The following is a 22687-nucleotide window of genomic DNA, read 5'->3' as shown; positions in this document are numbered from 1 at the left end:
CTGAAAAGTCTGTCAGATATTGTAGGCCTGGGCTGAAGGTGCATGCCCCAATAATACAGAGGAATTTTAGGTGACTGTCCAAAAAGCCAGTTGTCTCTGCTCTTAGGTCATCCTTTATTCTGGGGTCTTTGGTGTTAAAGACTAAATAGTTACAGTTTTTCTTCAGTTATGTTAAAACAAACTAGTTATAAAACTTTAGAATCACTAAGATAAGATAGACAATGTAATATTTTCTTTAAATTGTAAAATACTCATGGACTGAATATTGTAAATGTAATTCTTACTTAATAACTGTTTTGTTGTGTATAATTTTACTATGTTAAGTTAAAACTTTTCATTTTTATTTACTTTTTTTTGTTTGTTTTTCAAGACAGAGTTTCTCTGTGTAGTTTTGTGCCTTTCCTGGAACTCACTTTGTAGACCAGGCTGGCCTTGAACTCACAGAGATCCGCTTGCCTCTGTCTGCCAGGTGTTGGGATTACAGGAATGCGCCACCACAGCTTGGCAAATCTTTTCATTTTTGCTTAGGCCAAAAGGGGGAAATGTTATGGAATATTAGTTAAAGATGTGTTACATTTGTTTATGCTGTGGAACACTTGCTTAATGATGCAAGGATATGTTGCATTTGCTTAACTCTGTGAAGCTGTGTTACTTTACCTGTCTAAAACATCTGATTTGTACAATAAAGAGTTGAATGACCAAAAGCAAGGCAAGAGAAAGTATAGATAGGACTGGCAGACTGAGAGATTAAATAGGAGGAGAAATCTGGGAAAAAAGAACAGGAAGTGAAAGGAGAAGGAGTAGAGGACTCTATGGTCCAGCCTCCCAGCTACACAACAAGCCACAGAGTAAGAAGTAAAGAAAGGTACGTATTTTATTTTGGGGGTAAAGTTCTGCACTTAGGCCACTAACACATGTTCATGAGTTTGTGTTCATGAGATCTTGAGCAATAATCTTAGGTGTTTTCCTGAATCATTAGCTTACATTGACACTATCGGAGATTTTAATACTGGCACCTGGCATAATGGGTTATAGATATGGCAATAGGATACAAATGACAAATGACAGGGGAGGCAGAGTCTTGTAAGTTAGGGGGGAATGGGCCTATAAAAGGTTCATGCTACATGTCACTTCAAGATGCTGTCATTGACAGGATTCCACAGGGTTCCTTGATTCACAATTTAGAGAGTTAGAGGCAGTAAAGAGGATATTTTGGCTAGAGGACAAGGTAAATATTAACTCAGCACCCGTTCCTCTATCAACTCTGGTGAAGGAGGGTGAAACAGAATGTCCAATGGAAAGAGACCAGCAGAGACAAGGCAAAGAGCAAGAAGACATTTGGAAGAGCAGAGTAAGATCTCATTTTACCTCATTTCAAGGGCACAGCCAGTGCTTTGTGACAGAGGCTCACAGGGTCCCTTAGTGGCACACAGTTCTCAAGCTGTGCATCCTGTGCCTGTGCTCCACTTGATTTACAAATGGCTGAGCATCGGATTGGGCTTCTAGTGAGCTTATTTCTTCTTGAGGTTCTTCTCTTGGATGCTGCAAAAATCCTGACTATATCTACAGTTGGTGAGTGCTTGTTGGCAAATTAGAGTCTTATGAGATCAGTATACCTGGGTTAACATGTCTCATGCAAACAGCATGCACTGGACAGACCATGCAAGAGATTTTCAAACTAGGCTTAGATCAAACCTGGGGGAGGAGGGATGCATTGTAAAATATGGTGCTCAGAAGTGATTCTACCAAAGAGTGGGGGTAAATAGTAGATGGAAATAGCATCTGATGTGGAAACAGTAGCGGAAGACTGAGTAGTGTATTGTAAGGAAGACAAGAAAGGCTTCTCTACTAGCAGTTTAGATTGTGAGTAGATGGGAGGCATATTAGTCAAAGTGATCAGTCTATTCTTCCAAAAAAGGGAGCAATGAGCCTTTATTGATTTTCAGGGGTTTGGCTATGTCCATAAATATTTTTGTTTCCAAAAGTATTTCTTGTTCTTCTGAATAAGCACACAGTCACTGAAGTTTGCATGTCATTAGGGTGTCATCTTATTGTAGGTACTTCTAAGTTACTCTGAACACCACAAATATCCATGCTCCGTTTTTTGGACTGAGGCTCATAATAATTGGGTAGGGCTTTATATGCATGAATCACTGATAAAAGTCAGGGTTGGGTAGGGGAAATACATACTAGTACCAAAGGCAACAAACAACATCAAACCCATATATAGGCTTTGTGAAAACCCCCCCTTTTTTTTTTTTTTTTTTTTTACAATTTTTAACCTGTTTGCATTCATAGCTGAATAGGATTTCCCAAGGATTAGGACAGGAAAGGACACAGATAGAATAAGAAAGCAGAATTGATGAATGCATTATGTTATTTTAATCCTAATTTGGATACCTAGTGTTTCTGGTAAAGAGTCAAGATTTTAACATAGGTAACCTTCAAGCTTCTGCAAAAAAGAACATAGACACTTAATTTGTAATGTGTGAACACAATACACTCATAATAGATATTACCCAAAGCCAAATTGTCAGCAAATAACTCACATGTTGTACTTTAGGACCTCTGAAATTAATGATTTTTAAAAGTTAACCAAAAGCGAATGAAGCTGGATGGCTTAGTTAGATTTTTTTGTTTATTATAAGGAAAAACATTCTGAAGGGACTATGATTCTGCTCTTACTGACTTCTGACATCTGAGCTTACTCTGTAGCATTACTAAGGAGCTTTTGCAAATTAAGATATCTTGTCACTAACCCTTTTGTGCCTACAATTTGTGTATCTATCTCAAACTCTACCTCCTTTAGCTGTCATTGTCATAAGGGAATGCTCGTCTATAAGCATTTCATCGTTGGCTTCTAATGCTACTTTAGAGCAAAGCTATTGACATTATGGATTCAACAATGAACAGTAAGTTAGCTGTATCTGGTCCTCTTCACTACTACTCACTATCTCAGCAAGATGATGATAAAAATATATTCCTATTTGTGCTTATTGTAGAAGTATTTTTACCTGCATGTCTGTCTGTTTGCTACTTATGTGCCCAGGCACTGTGGGGTTCCTGAGAAGGCATCAGATCTTCTGGACCTGGAGTTACATGTGACTAGGAGCCCCCTTGACAGTGCCTGGAATTGAACCTGGGTCCTCTGGAAGAAGATCCAGTACTTTAAACACAGAGCAAACTCTCCTGCTCTCCCCCTTTGCGGTCTTTTTGTTTTGTGCTTTTTTTCTTTTTCTTTTCTTTTGAGAGAGCTTCTTTATGTTGTCCTGGCTGTCTCATAACTCTCTCTGTAGACCACCTGGCCTCAAACTTATAGAGATCCACCTGCCTCTGCCTCCTGAGTGCTGGGATTAAAGGTGTGTGCCACCTCTGCCTGGCTGATGATAATTATGTAAAGCAGAAGTGTTCTTTCAGCTGCTGTAGAAGTAATCATTACACAGAACTGGGCACTAGAATTTAGATGTACTCCTAAACCCTAGAATAACAGTCTCCTCAGACAGATAAATGGACTGGGCTGCATCTGGCAAGGCTACAACTCACATTTATAATGTCCCATAATGAATTCATATACATTTTCTTTTTTTTTTTACAATAAAGATATATTTATTAGAAGAAAATATTAGCAATTAATTCATAAAACTGTGCTTTTAAAGTTTATCAGTATAGATATATTCTCGGTGATTTTACATTTCCTCTATGCCATATTTAATATTTTTTATTTTATAATTTAATCTAATTTTGCATACCTTTTTTTTTGTTTTTTTCGAGACAGGGTTGGTTTCTCTGTGTAGCTTTGCGCCTTTCCTGGAACTCACTTGGTAGCCCAGGCTGGCCTCGAACTCACAGAGATTCACCTGGCTCTGCCTCCCGAGTGCTGGGATTAAAGCCGTTAGCCACCACTGCCCGGCACATATCATTTTCTAATGAGTATTGTTACAGTGGGGATTTGAGCACTCTTGTTAAAAATCATGACTCCATTTTCCACCTGCTTTTAAAATTATTTCTTTTATTTTTTGAGATTATAATGATATCATTTCTTTTTCTCTTTCCTCCCTCCAAACCCTCTTCAAAATATCTCCATGTTCTCTTTCAAATTCACAGCCTCATTCATCATCATTTGTTGTCCCATGTATACATTCACGTGTATATACACATATACTACCGAGTATAACCTGCTCAGTGTGTATAGTGTTACTATATATACACATATACTACTAAATGTAACCTGCTCAATCTGTATAGTGTTACTATATAATAACATACACTACTAAATATAACCTGCTCAGTCTGTATAATATTATTAGTATGTATGTTTTTAGGGATGATATGAACCATTTATCTTAATTGTTCTATTATCAATAACAACTCTGGAGTCAGATACTGCGGTGAAAACCTGATAGATTGAGAAAGCAGCAAAGGAATGATCAGCTGACCCCCTCTTTCCATGTTTCCCAGATTGAAAGTCTCTGCAAATCTTTCTATCCCCTCTATTCCTTCCTGTCTTCTCTATCATATCCTGGGTCTTACAATTTCTCCATGGCTAATTCTCCATATAGTCACAGACATTGCCCACTGATTCAATGTTAACTTTGTTAACACTCTTGGAGTGTCACAGTTTGATCAAATATATCAACACAATGTCAAATTTGTATTGGATAAACAATTACTGTGGTCTTCACTAGGTAATACTGGTTCTCCTATTTTCACCATTTCTTAGTTGACTCTATTTGTGTTTGTTTTTGCTGTGTGTGTGTGAAGGGTTGAAGGATCTGTGCTTTCCTACATCAACTTTAGCATTTTTATGTTGTTCTTATTTGGTTCATTTCTTGCTGGTGAGACTTCATGAATATAGATTCTGATATTCTTAGGAGACACAATCTCACAGCAAACTCCATGTTCTTCTGACTCTTAATCATTCTGTCCCCTCTTCTGAAATGATCCCTGAGCCTCAGGTGCAGAAGTTGTTTCATCCATCTGCTTTTGTGCTGGTATTTTTAATGTAATGAAGGTGAAGACCCAATTCTTGAAACTTCACTTTTTTTCCTGGGCTCACTGGCTCAGTTTGTGCAGTTTGAAATTCTCAGATTTTCTCCAGGATGAGCTCTTTCTTGTGAGTACTCATTAGAATGGCTGATTCACTGGGCACCCCTTCTAAGTCTAATAAGAACAAGAACAGGAAAATCAGGGTGTAGTAGGCTTTTATCTGTGTTGTGTTATTTCAGACTACACAAATGTGAATGAAAAGAGTGATTCATACAATGTATAGATTCAACTTTCCTGACTTTTTCCTGCTCTGCCCCATTTTAATCATGGTGCTCTGAGTTCTCCCAATCACTTTGATCTCCCAGCTTTTATTGTACAAATTCCATTTCTCTTCTTAATTTATCATTCTCTGCTTCAGCTCTGGACTCAAACTATTGTTCTAAAGAAATTGTAGCCACAGAGAAGCTATTGTTTGATGATACTTGTGTAATATTTATACACTGTGTAAAGACATATCGCTGTGATAGGATTAATAAAGAGATAAATTGTCAATAACTAGGCAAGATGTAAAGGCAGGATTTCCAGACCTAGAGAGGAAATGGGGAACACAATCAAGGCACAGAAGAGATGGCAAGAAGATTGGGGGAAATCAGACATACAGAAAGGAAGAAAGATAAAAAGCCACAAGGTAAAATGTAGATTACTATAAATGGATTAATTTAAATTATAAGAGCTAGTGGGACAAGCCTAAGCTAGGGACTATCATTATTACTTGATAATAAGTTTCTGGGTCATTATTTGTGAGCCATTAGCCCAAGTAAAAATTCTTCTATAGATACTTGTACCTTTCCTGAAGATCCTAGGATTGTTGAAGAATTTGTTGCCCCAGTTCCTCATGCATCTGATGTTCTTCATGAGCACCCCAGAATTATTGAGACCTCATGATGACCCTTAATGGCTTTATTCAAAATGGTAGAAACTCAGGTCCAAGAAGAGAAATTTCTTAAGGGTTCAATAAGCATCTCTCCCCATGAAATTTCTTTCACTGAAAAAATATCAGCCATCTTATTGTGATGTATTTTCCATCTCTGGTAATTTATTGAACAAAATGACTGGATGAAGCAACTTCTGCACCTGAGGCTCAGGGATCATTTTAGAAGAAGAGGCAGAATGATTAATGTAGTTATGAGAAGACACAGTGGAAAATGTACATGGATCAAGGATAAAGATTGTCTATTGTCCAAGCAGAGAAGCTCGTTAATCAAGAACCGTTAGATTTTTTTTAAAATTTTATTTTAAAATACTATTCAGTTCTACATAATAGCCACAGATTCCCTTGTTCTCTCCCTTCCTGCCCCCTCCTCTTCCCCCCAGGCCACCCCCCATTCCTGGAGAGATGGCTCAGCCATTAAAGGCTAGGCTCACAACCAAAAATATAAGAACCTTCAGATTTTTAAAATAATTTATTTTTAAGTTTGTGATTATGAGTCCTTTGCCTACACATAAAATATATAAGTGCATCATGTGCATGAAATGACCATGGAGGCCAGAAGAAGGTGTTAGAAATCCTAGAAGTAGAGTTTCAGGTGGTTGTGAGGTATCATGTGAGCGCTTGGAATGGAACCTGAGTCCTATATGAGAGCAGTAACTGCTTTTAACTGCTGAGCCATCTTTTCAGGCATTACCTTCCTATCTTTGGTAGTCAGAGCTCTGGGTTCACATCCTGGATATCATCTAAAATGTAATTGAGGGCATGGAAGTTTTGGTTTCCATTTATTCATTATGAGGCTTTCTGTGTCTTTACACTTACTTTTGGATTTCTTTATGTCAGCTATTTATGGTAAGCAGAATTCTTTTCATTAGTCTTCACCAAAATGAACTTATGTTTTATTTCTAGGTGGAAGCCACTATGTGGTGATAAACCATGTGTCACAAATTCTTCAAGACCATGGACATAATGTGACTAATCTGCTTAATGAAAAGCTTATTATCCCAGGTACTTTTAAAATCAATTAATAAATTAAGTCACTTTAAATAAAAAATAATAGATTTTGTATAGAACTGTTTGATATAAGTTCTGTATTTGATCTTATTTAGATATAAATTGTGGTATGTGTGTTTGTGTGTGTGTATGTGTGTGTTTGTGTGTGTGTGTGTGTATGTGTGTGTGTGAAAGTATATATATATATGTGCATATATAAGTTTTGGAGATCTCATTAGACTTTGTGGTCTTGTCCTCATATGATATACTTCTGTATTTTACATAGTGGTGTAGGTTGACTGTGATTGCCAGAACCTTTGGTATTGAACATTAGTGATCCTTAAGTATTAGGCCTACTAAAAGCTGATTGGCCTATGAAGGTATACACTTGGAAAGGAATTACATTGTCCATCCATGGGTAGATATTTTTACTCAGTGGAGTAGGTGTTTATGAAAGAATGAGCCTTTTCTTCTCTGGCCTCTTTCTTCTCTTTTGTCGTGTGGCTCAAGTGCTCACTATATATTAAACACATCCCCTTCCGTATTATGATGCAGTGAAAAGGCATCCAGCCAAGGCTCCACACAATAATCATCCTGGAGTGTTAATCTTTAAAACTATGAGATAAATAATTTTTTATGTTTATGTTTATTTTCATTGTGTATATTTATGTGTTATGGTGTATATTTCTGCATATGGGTACAAGTGCCCAAGGAGGCCAACCCAAGTGGTTGAATCACCTGGACCTGGAGTTAGCCAGAAGATGGGAACTGCCTAATGTGGATTTTTGGAACTGAACATGGGTCCTCTGCAAGAGTAGTATACACTTTAAACTGCTGAGCCATCTCAGTAAAATATTAACATGATAAATTAACAAACATCAGATATTTTTATGGCATTAAAAACAGATTAAATAACCCATTACTTGAATATCACTCACAGTCAACACTACACATCATTATTGATCATTTTGAGAAATTTTATGTCAAGTATGTCTAAAAGTAGTGTTGATTAGACATATTCTGCCATATTTAGGATTTTAATTATCTAAGGATATCTATATTCAGTGCCACATAAATCTGTTTCTATCTTTAAAAGACCTAAAATTTAAGAAATATTTTTCTAATTATCTTTTTATTTATTCTCAAAGTTTAGGATGTGTGACTGAGAAAACTCCAGATTCTTGAAGAATAACTGGCTCCCCCAAAACTCTGCAGAATGATATTAGAAGTTCTTACCTAGCTTATTGAGTACAGAGAATCATAAGTAAACCAAAACCCACCAGTCTCTGCTGATAGATTCAGGCAGAAGCCCAGAAAAGTTCAATTCTTTGTTTATTGAATGTATTTTTTTTGAGACAGGGTTTCTGTGTGTAGTTTTGGTGCCTGTCCTGGATCTTGCTCTTTAGACCATGCTGGCTTTGAACTAACGGAGATCCACCTGGCTCTGCCTCCAGAGTGCTGAGATTAAAAGTCACCACCGCCTGGCTATTTGATGTATTTATATATTTAATTTGCCTTAATATTCTGGATTCATAAGTGGAGTTCATGTTTATCCTGTTTTGTCTAGTCTCATAACCTTTGACTATTGCTCAAAGCTATAGACTCTCTGATCTTTTAACAAGCTATGCACAAAAGGTCTGCAAAGAAATCCTCCATGTCTGTTGACCAATTGTCTTTAATTCTTAGATGCAATTGTCGTTGACCTAAATTTTCTTTTGTCTTTTATTTTCTTTTTCTTCTCTCTCCCTGTCACCATGCCCTGCTATTTGCCCCCCTTCCTGTGTTCTCTTCTTTCTTTTTCTTTTTCTTATTTTTTCTCAGACAGGCCCAAGCTTTCATGGAACATATTCATATACCCATGGTTGTTCTCAAACTCAAGGAATGCTCTTATCCTAGCTTCTCAACTTCTGCGTTTATAGGCATGAGTCACCAGTCCCAACTCAGAGGTCCTTTCTACTTCCATAAACATTGGACATTTCAGATGTGATAATGGGTTAGACTTTCTTTTTATTTCCCAGTAGACTTTAAGTGGATTTGTGATTAGTGGATTTAAGTGGATTAGTAACAACATTACTAGAGCATGTTTATCCAACCTTCAACTGAAACTCTGTATTGAAACATGTGAACATTAATTATTTGTCTGGATCACTTAATTCTGTGGTTATTCAACCTGAAAAACTGTATGACAGACAACTTGAAGAAATAAAGGTATTTGGCATTCACATGATTTGCAAATATTTGATAGTGCCAGGACGGAAGGGTGAATGGTTTGACCTTGTAGTTCTTTCGTTTCTATAACAAGCTTCCTTACACTTACTGTCAACCTTCATTGACCTATGCAGATCTATTTTCAAGAACTGGGATTTGAAGAACTTAAGGAATCAATTAGACTACTGTCTATAATGTTAACAGAAACATATTATTTCAATTTCAATGTACTTTATACACAACTGTAACAATCAATACAATGATCCAAGAAGGTTGTTTGAATTCAGAAATACATGATCAGGAAAAACAAGGAAATAGACACCAGTGATCATGTATTAAATTTAAGCAGAGTAACTGTTTCCTAGAACTCTCCCAGGACAGGTCAGTTTTATTTATTTATTTATTTATTTATTTATTTATTTATTTATTTATTTATTTATTTATTTATTTTTTTTTTGGTTTTTCGAGACAGGGTTTCTCTGTGTAGCTTTGCGCCTTTCCTAGAGCTCACTTGGTAGCCCAGGCTGGCCTCGAACTCACAGAGATCCGCCTGGCTCTGCCTCCCGAGTCCTGGGATTAAAGGCGTGCGCCACCAACGCCCGGCCATTAGGTCAGTTTTAACATGTACTATAGATTATACCTGGGAAAGCACAAAAGTACACCAAAAGGCCATATCCAGATTCAGGATACCCTGAGGAGAGCGCTAGGAATATCCTTTTACAAGATTGGGTTCTATAGCTATGTTCTATCATGCAACAAAAAATAACATATCTTATAAATTGAATTTAAGTATCTGTTGCAGCAAGTATGAAATCATGTCCAAGAACAATCCAAGGAAAAAAATATACTTGAGGTAAAAGGCCCTCTCCTCTATTCCCTGGAGCTTCTCTCACAGATCCCCAAGGCCTTATTCATAATGTGTTAATCTTTTGACCACATTAGCACTCACCATAAAGAAATCTATGTAACCAGATGGTTCTCTCCTGCCTGCCAGTACCTGATTATTCATTCAGAGACTTTTATTAGTCATAAATCCTTGGTCAACAGCTCAGGTTTATTACTAGCTAGCACTTACAATTAAATTAACTCATATTTCTTATCTATGCCTTGACATGTGGTTCGTGACTTGTTAACTCATTTTTCTACACATCCTGCTTCCTTGGCAGCTGGATGGCATCTGCCCCATCTCTGCCCTTCTTCATCCCCATCTTAATTTAATTGTATCACCTAACCTTATTCTGCCTGGCCATTGGCTAAAACAGTTTTATTCATCAACCAATTACAGCAACACATATTCACAGTGTACAGAAAGACATCTCACAGCATATGTATGTATGTATGTATCTGTCTGTCTATGTGTCTATCTATGTATCTAGATATCTACCTAACTGCCTACTTACCTATCTGTCTATCTATCATCTAGTGAAAGGTTTCCATGTATACCAGGCTGGCTTCACAACTGCTTTGTATTAAATGATAACCTTGATTTTGTGGTCAAACTTCCTTTACTTTCTGAGTTCTGGGATAATAGATGTATGCCATAAATTTTTGTATGGTTCTTGAGTACAAATACACTAGCCAGGCACTATAACAACTGAGCCACATATAAATACCTGTCTGCCCCAACTTTCAAAAGGAACATATATCAAGCTAAATGTTGTTTTTGTTTTGGGGCACCAGTCCAATAACAGCAGAGATCCTCGGTGATTTGCTACAAATATTCAAGCCAGGACTTGTTTGTATATATGTCCTGCCTGACCAGACAACCTTCATCCCTTCTAGTAGGCTGGTTCTTCTTTGTCATGGTAGTTAGTTAAAAAAGCAGATAGAGCAGATATGATGATATCCCTAACTTAGAATTTAGTTTCAGATTAGAACACAGGCATTTTGTTCTCTATCTGTTTATTGACTTTAGTCCATAGGAACACAATGTATGAAACTTTCATTCACTAAGTAAGGTGAAGTTGATTTAATACTTTTGGTTCTACATCTTAAAACATACCATTATCATTAAATATCAGAATTCTCAACCTGACAGACAGACAGACAGACACACACACAGAGAATCTCTCTCTCTCTCATATACACAGGCAGCGACAGAGAGGCAGACACACACACACACACACATACACACACACACACACACACACACACACACAGAGAGAGAGAGAGAGAGAGAGAGAGAGAGAGAGAGAGAGAGAGAGAGAGAGAGAGAGGATTCTCATAGTCAGAATAGCACTCTTAATTGTTCCAAGCCAGTTGAAACTCTTCTGTAAATTAAGAGTTGAATCAAGGACATTGACATAGAGAGGGATTGCTGTGGATATTATTCTGTATAAATAAAATGCTGATTGGCCAGTAGCCAGGCAGGAAGTACAGGTAGAACAAGGAGAGAGGAGAATTCTGGGAACAGGAAGGCTGAGGCAGAGAGACACTGCCAGCCACCTCCATGAGAAGATGTTAAGATACTGGTAAGCCACCAGCCATGTGGCAACTTATAGATTATTAGAAATGTGTTGATTTAAGATAAAAGAATAGTTAGCAAGAAGCCTGCCATGGCCATACAGTTTATAAGTAATATAAGTCTCTTTGTGTTTTCTTGGTTGGGTTTGAGCAGCTGTGGGACTGGCAGGTGAGAGAGATTTGTCCTAGCCATGGGCCAGGCAGGACTGGAGAAAACCCTAGCTACAAGGGACCATCTGTGCCTTCTGTATATCGTTCCATTGACTATTTCTTAATCATTGCTGAACTGAGGAGGGATTGGAATATTAGGATTGACCTGTTTCTTGAAAATCTCCAATGAAGGACTTCTTCCCTCTAACATAGCACTCTGTTCTCTCATGCATAACTCTATCCTTGCTGTTCTGTCCTGTAAATTCCAGCCAGATATCAGGTCCTTCCTAAAATCTGAATCCAGTCCTCTCACTCAGGAAGAAGGCCTGACCTAATTTGAATATTTTTCCATGAGTTGAGTTTTGAAAACTAAGTCCTATTAGTACTGAGTGTCCTGTACTTTCTAATGAACAAATGAATAACATTTTCCCCACATAGTGTTTCTAGTTTAGTTTTTTATCACTTAAAATACAAAGAACACCTATTATTTCTTTTTGGTCACATTTCACTTTGGAAAGTATTTTATTGGGTTACAATTGACAAAGTCATCATAATTACTATATATTTACACGTATATTTATATCTATACCTACCTATACTTAAATATCTGAACACATGTACATTTATCATCACAGAAGATTTCTCCTCCATGGCTCTTCATAATCCTTGCTGTTGGCCATATTACTTCTCAATAGCTATTGGTGGTCAACAACTAATATTACTATGTTAGTTTTTGTCTTCCTTGTTTTATATAAATTGGATTATAAGTTATATATACTTTTATTGTAGTGTTTTAAACAAAGTTGTTATATAAAGGTTCATTCATAGTGTCTGCAAATAATTCTTTGTGGTTTTTAGTCATATTCTATTGTGTGCATTGCCATAGTTAACTTATTTAGTTACTATTGATAGAGAACAGGCTACTTATAGCTTTGTGTGGTTAAAATTAACCTGTTGTGAATATTTTTATATACACATGCACACACACAGACACACACAAACACATTTCTATATACAAATTATTTTTTCTACATTGGTAGCTGGGAGTTCAGTGCCTGAAAGTTTTTTTTTTATATAATTTCATGCACATATGTAATGTATATTCTGATAAATACTTACTCCCCCATGTTTTCTATCTTTTTATCTAGTTCCCTATTTACTTCCCTTCCACTTGCAAATTTTCCTCCCATATTCTTGTCTTGGTGTGTGTGTGTGTGTGTGTGTGTGTGTGTGTGTGTGTGTGGTGTATGAGAAAGAATGTAGTGTGTGAGAGAGAGAGAAAAAGAGAGAGAGAGAGTGAGTGAGAGAGAGAGAGAGAGGAAGAGAGAGAGAGAGAGAGAGAGAGAGAGAGAGAGAGAGAGAGAGAGAGAGAGAGAAAGAGAGAGAATCCCACTGTATTTAATATTTAACCAGAACCACTGAATTTATTATTATCCAGAACCACTGTATTTAACCAGGGCAATCATTGAGTGAGCCTGGGTGTGGAGCTATCTTCTGGAGTTGGGTGACTCACTCGTGGCCCAACCACTGATGGCAATGTCCTTCCCTCCCCCAGTATCCATGGACAGTCAGCAGTTTTCCCCCATGAAGGGCAGAGTTGCATGGGTCATTCCTCATCCTGATTGAAAGTAAGATCCAGTGTAGGCAGACCAAGCTCCTGTGAGATCATGAATGCAACAGGCATGGCATGTTCAGAAGGAGAGTGTTTTATGACCCTTCTCCCCACCATCCAGCTCTTATCTTCTTTTTTCCCTTATTCTGCTGTGTTCCTTGAGTCCCAGAGGGAGGGATATAGATGCCCTTTTGAGGACCAAGTACTCAATAGTCATTTACTCTCAGTACATCAAACAGACATGAGTCTTTGCATTTACTGTATTTATTGTAATTGCTGTAAAAACAAGCTCTTAGATGAATGCTAGGAGCAACGCTTATAATACATGGGTATAATCATACATATCTGGAAGGTCATTTGAAATCTTGAACATTTAGTGAAACAATAGAAGTAGTTTCCTCTGTACGGTATAAGATCTCCTTTGTAATGGGCTTTTGATGAGGTTTACAGTGACAGGTGTGGTGATAATCTAATTGTACTGAATTATTATTTTGATTGTATGTTAATAAATAAAGTTGTCTGGGAGTCAGAGCTATTAGAGCCATAGCAAGAGTGTGGCAGTGCTGGCACACGCCTTTAATCCCATAGATATCTGTGTGTTCAGGGTCAGAGCTATTAGAGCCATAGCAAGAGTGTGGCGGTGGTGGCACACGCCTTTAATCCCATAAGATCTCTGTGTGTTCAGGGATACAGTCAGCATTGGAGACATATGCCTTTAAGACCTAGGGGGCTGTACATTCAGACAGTGATGAGGCAGTCATGTGTTTGGGTTTACAACCAATGAGAAGGCAGAACAACATACTTTAAAAAAACGAACAGGCAGGAAGTAGGTGGGACAAGGAAAGAGGAGAATTATGGGAAGCAGAAGGCTGAGGCGGAGGGACACTGCAGCCACCGCCAGGACAAGCAGCATGTAGAGACTCTGGTAAGCCACCAGCCACGTGGCAAGGTATAGATTTATAAAAATGGGTTAATTTAAGATAAAAGAACAGTTAACAAGAAGCCTGCCACAGCCATACAGTTTATAAGTGATATAAGTGTCTGAGTGATTATTTTATAAGTGGATTTTGGGACTGCGGGGCTTGGGGAACCTGGAGAGAAGCCCTCCAGCAACAAATGGCGCCCAACGTGGGGCAAGAGTTTCCACCTAAAACCTGAGAAAAGATTCTAAAACGGAGCTAAAAACAGCTTCCTAATTGTCTCTCTCAAATGAGCAGCAGCCTGCCGGTTTGAGCTACTGGCGGGTTCCTAGCGTGCAAGCTTGGTCTGCAGTATGGCGGGAATGAGGCCTCTGCAAGTGGCACATTAAGCTGCGTGGTGGATTTAGCCTTTGCTAGTACAAAACAAAAAAAAGAGGTTTCTGGGCTACACGCTGCTTTGATAAGAAGCATAGACCCACTATTTCCAAAATCCACTTATAAAATAATCACTCAGACACTTATATCACTTATAAACTGTATGGCCGTGGCAGGCTTCTTGTTAACTGTTCTTTTATCTTAAATTAACCCATTTTTATAAATCTATACCTTGCCACGTGGCTGGTGGCTTACCAGAGTCTCTACATGCTGCTTGTCCTGGCGGTGGCTGCAGTGTCCCTCCTCCTCAGCCTTCTGCTTCCCATAATTCTCCTCTTTCCTTGTCCCACCTACTTCCTGCCTGGCCACTGGCCAATCAGTGTTTTATTTATTGACCAATCAGAGCAATTTGACATACAGACCGTCCCACAGCACTTCCCCTTTCTTTTTTTTTTAAAAGGAAGGTTTTTAACTTTTACGCATCTCCAAAGTCAGCTTGGTATATTTGGGAATTTGGGCATAGCTTCTCTTACTACTTCCTGCTGGAGGGGGGTGCTGTATCTTATGGGGACACAAAGAAAATTTTAGGATCATGGAGTAGTCCGTGAGACTGTATTGTCTGAGCCAGTTGCCTTGAAACAATTCTGGATGTTGAATCATCTGGGTCATGGTGTCATCAGAGAACTTTCAGGTGGTCTTGGCTGGTCAAACCTGATGTATCTTAATCTGGAACAAATCCATAGCCTCTGGCTTTCTGTGGAAACAAAACCAGAGCCTCTTTTCCAGAGCAACATATCCTTATATCCAAATTTTGAAGTCAAGGTACCTTTAAAATACACATTTTTGCATAACTCAACAGCTTTTGCAATCAAATGTTTTTCTTCAGTTACAAATATCAAAGAGAACATAATCCAGATTCTCTGTGTGGTAGCCATCTTTACATGGCTTATTTTTTATATTACCTTGAGCCTATTGCTTTAAACTGCAGCCTTTTAAGCCTGAAACGGCGCTGCGGCTGCTGGCTCTGCCCACTTCAGCTTCCCAACATGGTGGTGGTACGTTTTCCGCCAGCTCTGGGAGCCATCAACTCTCGGAAATAGTGGGTCTATGCTTCTTATCAAAGCAGCGTGTAGCCCAGAAACCTCTTTTTTTTGTTTTGTACTAGCAAAGGCTAAATCCACCACGCAGCTTAATGTGCCACTTGCAGAGGCCTCATTCCCGCCATACTGCAGACCAAGCTTGCACGCTAGGAACCCGCCAGTAGCTCAAACCGGCAGGCTGCCGCTCATTTGAGAGAGACAATTAGGAAGCTGTTTTTAGCTCCGTTTTAGAATCTTTTCTCAGGTTTTAGGTGGAAACTCTTGCCCCACGTTGGGCGCCATTTGTTGCTGGAGGGCTTCTCTCCAGGTTCCCCAAGCCCCGCAGTCCCAAAATCCACTTATAAAATAATCACTCAGACACTTATATCACTTATAAACTGTATGGCCGTGGCAGGCTTCTTGTTAACTGTTCTTTTATCTTAAATTAACCCATTTTTATAAATCTATACCTTGCCACGTGGCTGGTGGCTTACCAGAGTCTCTACATGCTGCTTGTCCTGGCGGTGGCTGCAGTGTCCCTCCGCCTCAGCCTTCTGCTTCCCATAATTCTCCTCTTTCCTTGTCCCACCTACTTCCTGCCTGGCCACTGGCCAATCAGTATTTTATTTATTGACCAATCAGAGCAATTTGACATACAGACCGTCCCACAGCAGACAGGTCTTTTTTTCTCCTCTGTACAACAGGCTTGAAATTCAGTCACAAGGAGGGTGATTACCTCTCTAACAGCTCCACCACTATTACACCACTGGGTGCATTTTCCCTGTGTATTAGTGTTGTAACATGGAAGTTCAATTGTTAGATAAAAGCCCTGATTTTTCCACCTAGGCCAGTGTAGCACTGTGTGCCAATATGAAAGCTAGCCAACGTAGTGGAGATTTCAATCAATTCCTGCTTGATTTTCTTCTGCCTGATAACCACACTCTGTGGTGACTCTAGAAATACCATCTTCTGTTCTAGTTGGGCCATTAAGATCAATTGCAATGGCATATGGTATCTTGAGGGCTTATGGGCTTCCTGACCAACAAATCATAGGAACCTGTCCCATATCTGACACTGGAATTTTTGTTTGATCACCGTGGCTTCTGAGATCAGCATTATCTAAATAAGCATAACATCTCTATTTAAAAAAGTAAAAAGTTGTTGTATGAGTGTTCTTGACATTAAATTTGTGTACTTATTGTGTGTATGCATGCTCATGTGTGGACACATGTGAAGATCATGGGAAAACCTACTGGAGTTGAAACTCTCTTTCCAGTGTCTGAGTCTTAGGAATCAAACTAAGCCCATCAGGCTTGGCAGTGAGTGCCTTAACCTGATAAACTGTCTACTGGACCTTTGAGGTTTTATGTTTTTCTTTCAAAATTAGCTTTTAGACTAGCAGATTTCCATATGGTTTCTGTATAATCTTTAGTTTTGTGTAGTCCTTCTCCACATTTCCCCCAAATTTCTGCCCTCTTTACCATTGAAATTTTGCTATTCTCACAATTTTCTCTACTTCGCTTTTCAGATGTCCTACTGTCAGTACTATTTTTCAGGATTCCCCTCCCCAGCCATTTCCTCTTTACAGTCTCTACAAACATTTGAAGATTAGAAAGGACACATTGCTAGCATATCCCTAAAACAGGCAGTGAATCTTTTTCTCCCATTTCTAGTCATTTATTCATAGATATTTGAATCCTGACTATATGGGAAACATGATCATCTACAGATAAAGTTAAGAATACATATAGTAACATGAAGTACATTGTCCTAGACTCTCAATCTAGTTCTACCTTTCTGAATCTGTACACATGTGTTCAATTGCCATCTATTATTCTGTTGAATCAGTTTCTTCAAGATGGGGGCGAGCACGGTAAGAGAGTGCATTAACACAGAAAAGATTTCACTACAAATAAGCACCTTCTATGCTTTTACAAAGTCACTAAATATAAAGCTAGAGAAAAATAAAGATTGATCCCTCCTCAGTGAGACTAAGTATTCACAGTCTTAAGTATAAGGTAATTTCCCAAAACATCTCATGATGGGCTTGGTTGTGCAACTAATGAATACTAAAGTTCTTAGCACTTAGCTTAGTCAGTTTGACAAAAAAGTAGTGCTATGGATTCCCTATAACTCAGAATATTTAACAATGCTACCAAAAATGGAAGGAAACTGAGTCTTCAATGACTAGAATCTATCAGAAAATATCTTTTTAAACCAAAGATGTTTTGTCCACCCTATTATAGCTGAAAGTTTTCCTGTGTCTACCCGGCTCCCAAATCCTCACAGTCCTGTAGCTGCTCAGACCCAAATGAACACACAGAGGCTTAATATTATTTATAACTGCATGGCCATAGCTCAGTCTTTTCACTAGCTAGATCTTAAAATCTTAAATTAACCCATTTCTATAAATTTATACTTTGCCACATGGCTTGTTTATTACTGGTATCTTTACATCTTGTTTCTCATGGTGGCAGCTGGTAGACTCTCCTCTGTTTTGCCTTTCTCTTTCTTCCTCTCTAGTTAGAATGTCCCACCTAACCCTATTCTGCCTCACCATTGGACAAACATCTTTATTTATCAACCAATCAGAGCAACATGTTTTCACAGCATACAAAAGACAGTCCCCTATCACTTCCCCTTTTCTTTCTAAACAAAAGGAAGGTTTTAACTTTAACCGAGTATAATTACATATATCAAGCAAGAATTACAGTTACAATAGCTAGTCTATTTGTATTTTGTAAAATTAAAGAAAATATTTTATCTATTCTATATTTATGAGTCTAAATATTATATCTAATTTATCTTTTATTATAACCAAGGAAAACCATAATTGTAACTATCTAGTCTTCAACTACATCAATGATTTCAGAAGGATATAATATTACCTAAGAAAACAGGAAGAGCACTGTAAGCAACTTCCAAAAAATCTAGAATGACAGAGACAGCTGGCTGCCTGGACAGTCATCCAAAGTTCCTATGTAACATTTGGGCATCCATCTTAGGAATATAGGCCTAGTCTCTCAGTCATTTTTCATGAGTCTTGTAGAAGGTCTAGCAGTTTCTTCTGTGAAGCAGGAACCTGAAGGACCATCTTGCCTTGCAAAGATCAGCGGTCACCTTTCTATGGGTCCTGCATGTCCAGTCGATACAACATTTTGTCAAGCAGTCTAGGCAAGAACAGCTTCTTGCCCAAATGGCTATTTTTGCCAGGAAGATAAACTCCATATGGACTATATCCAATGCCCATTTTTCTCTTTGAAGTAAATAGGTGCTTCCAGGAGCAGAAGTAGTCTAAGTTTTTAAAACATTTTAAATGCCATATTCTATAGGTCTTTGAAGTTTTGAAGATTGCCTACCTAACTGAATTATATATATGTATACCTAGAAAAGTTAACATAACTATAAGTTTGACTATCATAGAAGACTAATTATTACTCTGTATTTCTTAATTATCCATTACAATTTAAATGAGTTATAGTATATATAAACATAATACTTTAAATGAGAGTAGAAATATACATACAGTATAACAAAATTAACTCTAAATTTGTATCAATAAACTAAAATCCATAGCAATGTAAAACATTTTTAAACAAGCTGCTCTTTAAAAGTAGATTCAATAATCTGTCCTTTCATGCTATCATATTTATATCATATCTCCCTTTTTTCCTTAGAAAGATATTGAGTATGAGCAATAACAATTTGTAACCAATAACTTAAACAAAGCCAAATATCCACAATCCATTTTTTTTGGGAATGTGGGCAAAGTTTTCTAGGCTACTTCATGCTGATAAAGGGCGCTATATTCTTATGGGGATCCTGAGAAAATTAAGAATTATGGTCAACTCCTGACTGGAGTGGTCTGTGACACTGTATTTCTGCGCCAGTAGCCTTGAAGCTGTTTTTGGATGTTGGATCATCTTGGCCATGGTGTCATTAGAGACCTTTCAGGGGGCCTTGGCTTGTCAAATCTGATGTATCTTAATCTAGAACAAATCCATAGCCTCTTGCTTCCTGTGGAAACAAAAGCAGACCCTCCTTTCCAAAGCAACATATCCTTAGATCCAAATTTGGAAGTCAAGTTACCTTTAAAATATGTATATTGGCTTAATTTAGCAGTCTTTACCATCAATGTCTTCCTGCAGTTTAAAATATCAAATACAACATAATCCGATTCTCTGTGTAATATCCATCTTTACATGGCTTATTTTTGTAGTACCTTTACCATCTCTTTAAAGACTTTATTTTTTAAAAAAAAAACTATTTCTTTATATAACTGTCTATATTCATTTTCTTCTCTCTTCCAAGCCTACATGTACATTTTTACACACACTATACACCATTTAAAGTCTTGTTCCATCTGAATCTGTCTTATTGTGAATCTATTGCTTTAAATTGCATCATTACTAGAACTGAAATGGAAGCTTTGGCTGCTGGCTCTGCCCACCTCAGTTTTCCAACAGGGTGGTGGTATGGTGGTACATCTACTGCCATCTCTGGGTCTGGAAGCCAAATGTACCATGACCTATCAGAAGCAGTGTGTAGTGAAGAAATCTTTCATGTGTTATTTTTTGTATGTACTAGCAAAGTCCAAATCTACAAAGCACCGCATTTTATGGCTTGGAGACACCTCTGTGTACTATGGCCGGAATCCGCAGCCATGCTGCAGATCAAGTCCACATGCCATGAACCCGTCATAGGGTAGCTGAAGCCTACAGGATGGCAGGCAGAGTCTCTATGTGTTCAGATTAAGGGCATGTGCTACCACCACCTGAGTTCTGTTTATGGCTGGCTATGACCTCTGATCTCCAGGCAAATTTTATTATCATACAAATAAAATATCACCACACCCTATCTCCATTTAAAAATAAAGTTTGCAGTATTTTTAGATTTATAAAGAAACAATTCCTGAAACAATATTGTTGCAACTGCTGGCATCATAATAATAAGGGCACGGTATAGTCCATATCATAAGAACACTTTTATAGAATAAATATTCATGTACTTTGCTTAAGCATGTCAATACGTACTCACTGCTGATGTGGTTACCACTCTAGAGGATGTAGGGTCTGGTATAATGAAGTCAATAATTAGGTAGACTAGTCTCATGCAATAGCCAGCTTTATTCAGAGCATCAGACAATTTAAACTCTAGGGGTTAAGAAGAGTCACCTGAGCAAAGTATCCAAGGGTCTTTGTAAACTTTGTTCTGATATGCCTTAATGCCATTAATAATGTTTCTACTGGTGCAATTCCTCTGATATTATTGCTAATTTAGAGATATGAAATGTAAGGAAATTCTTTTGTAATTTTCTCTAAAATTATTGTGTATGTTCATCTATAACCCTTGACGCACACCCAATTCCTTCTTTTGATTGTTTCTTGACTTCCCTCAGTGATGATGGGTGTCATTCTAACCTTCTCATATTTATAGCTTCCTCCAGAGAGACCTAACCAGAATTGTCAAAGAGAATGACAATTTTGAGAGGTCTAAGGCTAAAATCAAGCTCGAAGTGAACCTATGATTGTGTTGTAATGATTCTGTGGGTGCTTTTCCATGCAACATCATTAATAGCATTTTTTATCTGTAGATATGGAATCAGTAGGGATATAAAGGGCATTTTCCAGGATCCTTTGTCACTGTTATCTGTGTTGAGTGGGCATCAATATTCAGTTGGATCTATTAATTGGATATTATGTCGTACAGAGTAGTGATCCTAACTATTTACTATGAGCACTACTCCCTTGCAGACACAAAGGTGAGAGTCCTTCCACAGAGGACACACATTCATAGTGAATGCTGCAATCTACAATCATGACTGAGTCTGAGATTCTAATATGAGATTGGGTTGAGACACGTGATTCATCAACAATGCAAAGGAAATCCCAATCCTATATTCTGTCTTCAAATACTAATAGAAACTACAGGGAGTCTCATGTGAGGATACTGTTGTTGGCTTACTTGCCTTGATTTGAAATTCTTACCAACATCAAGAATGGATGCATTGAGATTTTTCCTGTAAATGAGAAATATAGATTGAAATTGTCAGGAGTTAAACTTCAATACTGCAATCAGACTTTTAATTAATACATGAGTAATAAGGACAAGTGCCAGAGTGGCCAGTTAAGGAATGGTGGCCTTTTTCTTTCTTTCTCTCTCTTTCTTTCTTTCTTTCTTTCTTTCTTTCTTTCTTTCTTTCTTTCTTTCTTTCTTTCTTTCTTTCTTTCTTTCTTTCTTTCCTTCTTTCTTTTTCTTTTCTCCTCTCCCTCCCTCCCTCCCTCCCTCCCTCCCTCCCTCCCTTCCTTTCTTTTTTTTGAACAAGCATTTTGCCAAAAGCTAGAACCCTTGAATTTTCAAACAAACCTCAAACAAACATGGAAACAACACTCTGTTCTGGCACCTGTTTATTCTCCAAGTGCTTGGCTGCCTCAAGAAACAGGTTTGTGAGTTGAAAGCCAATGGGGCCCCAAAACATGACCCAGCCGCAAATCAAAGAAACAAATAACCAAACTCCAAACATGAAATGAACAGCAACAAAAAGGCAAGCAAGCAAATCAACACTTTGCATATTTCATTTTAATTTTTGTATGAAATTCAGGGACTCTGCAGTCAAACTGACTTATAGTTAACTATAAACTCTAACCCACTATAGTGACAAAGTAATGAATAATTTAGACTGTTTTCCTTTATACTTTCTCACATGTAAAATGAAAAATGATAGCTGTGTCTTTAAATGAAAGTGGTTGCTAGAATTTTACATTACTGTAGACTATATAAATGCTCTTGTATTATTGTAAAGTCTCAATAAATGTGGTGATAATTTTTTGTGCTCTAACAAATAAAGTTTGCTGGAGATCAGTGTGTGGAGCTAGCCACTAGTTAACCACAGAAGCCAGCCGGTGGTGGCACA

At 37.9% G+C, this 22687-nt stretch overlaps 1 protein-coding gene across 1 annotated transcript in view; it reads left to right on the top strand.

The window, feature by feature from the left end:
- Window positions 1-1288: 1288 nt before the first annotated feature.
- Window positions 1289-22687, top strand: part of LOC143268652 (UDP-glucuronosyltransferase 3A1-like) — a 47132-nt gene continuing 25733 nt past the window's right edge. Inside the window, exons 1-2 of the mRNA XM_076551786.1 lie at window positions 1289-1572; window positions 6884-6982. Of these exons, the coding sequence (XP_076407901.1) occupies window positions 1479-1572; window positions 6884-6982 (193 nt within the window). The 5' untranslated portion in view covers window positions 1289-1478. The remainder of the gene's footprint in view (window positions 1573-6883; window positions 6983-22687) is intronic.

The sequence above is a fragment of the Peromyscus maniculatus genome, chromosome 15 (assembly GCF_049852395.1).
Source record: "Peromyscus maniculatus bairdii isolate BWxNUB_F1_BW_parent chromosome 15, HU_Pman_BW_mat_3.1, whole genome shotgun sequence".
Taxonomy (NCBI): domain Eukaryota; kingdom Metazoa; phylum Chordata; class Mammalia; order Rodentia; family Cricetidae; genus Peromyscus; species Peromyscus maniculatus.
This window is presented reverse-complemented; position numbering and strand designations above follow the sequence as displayed.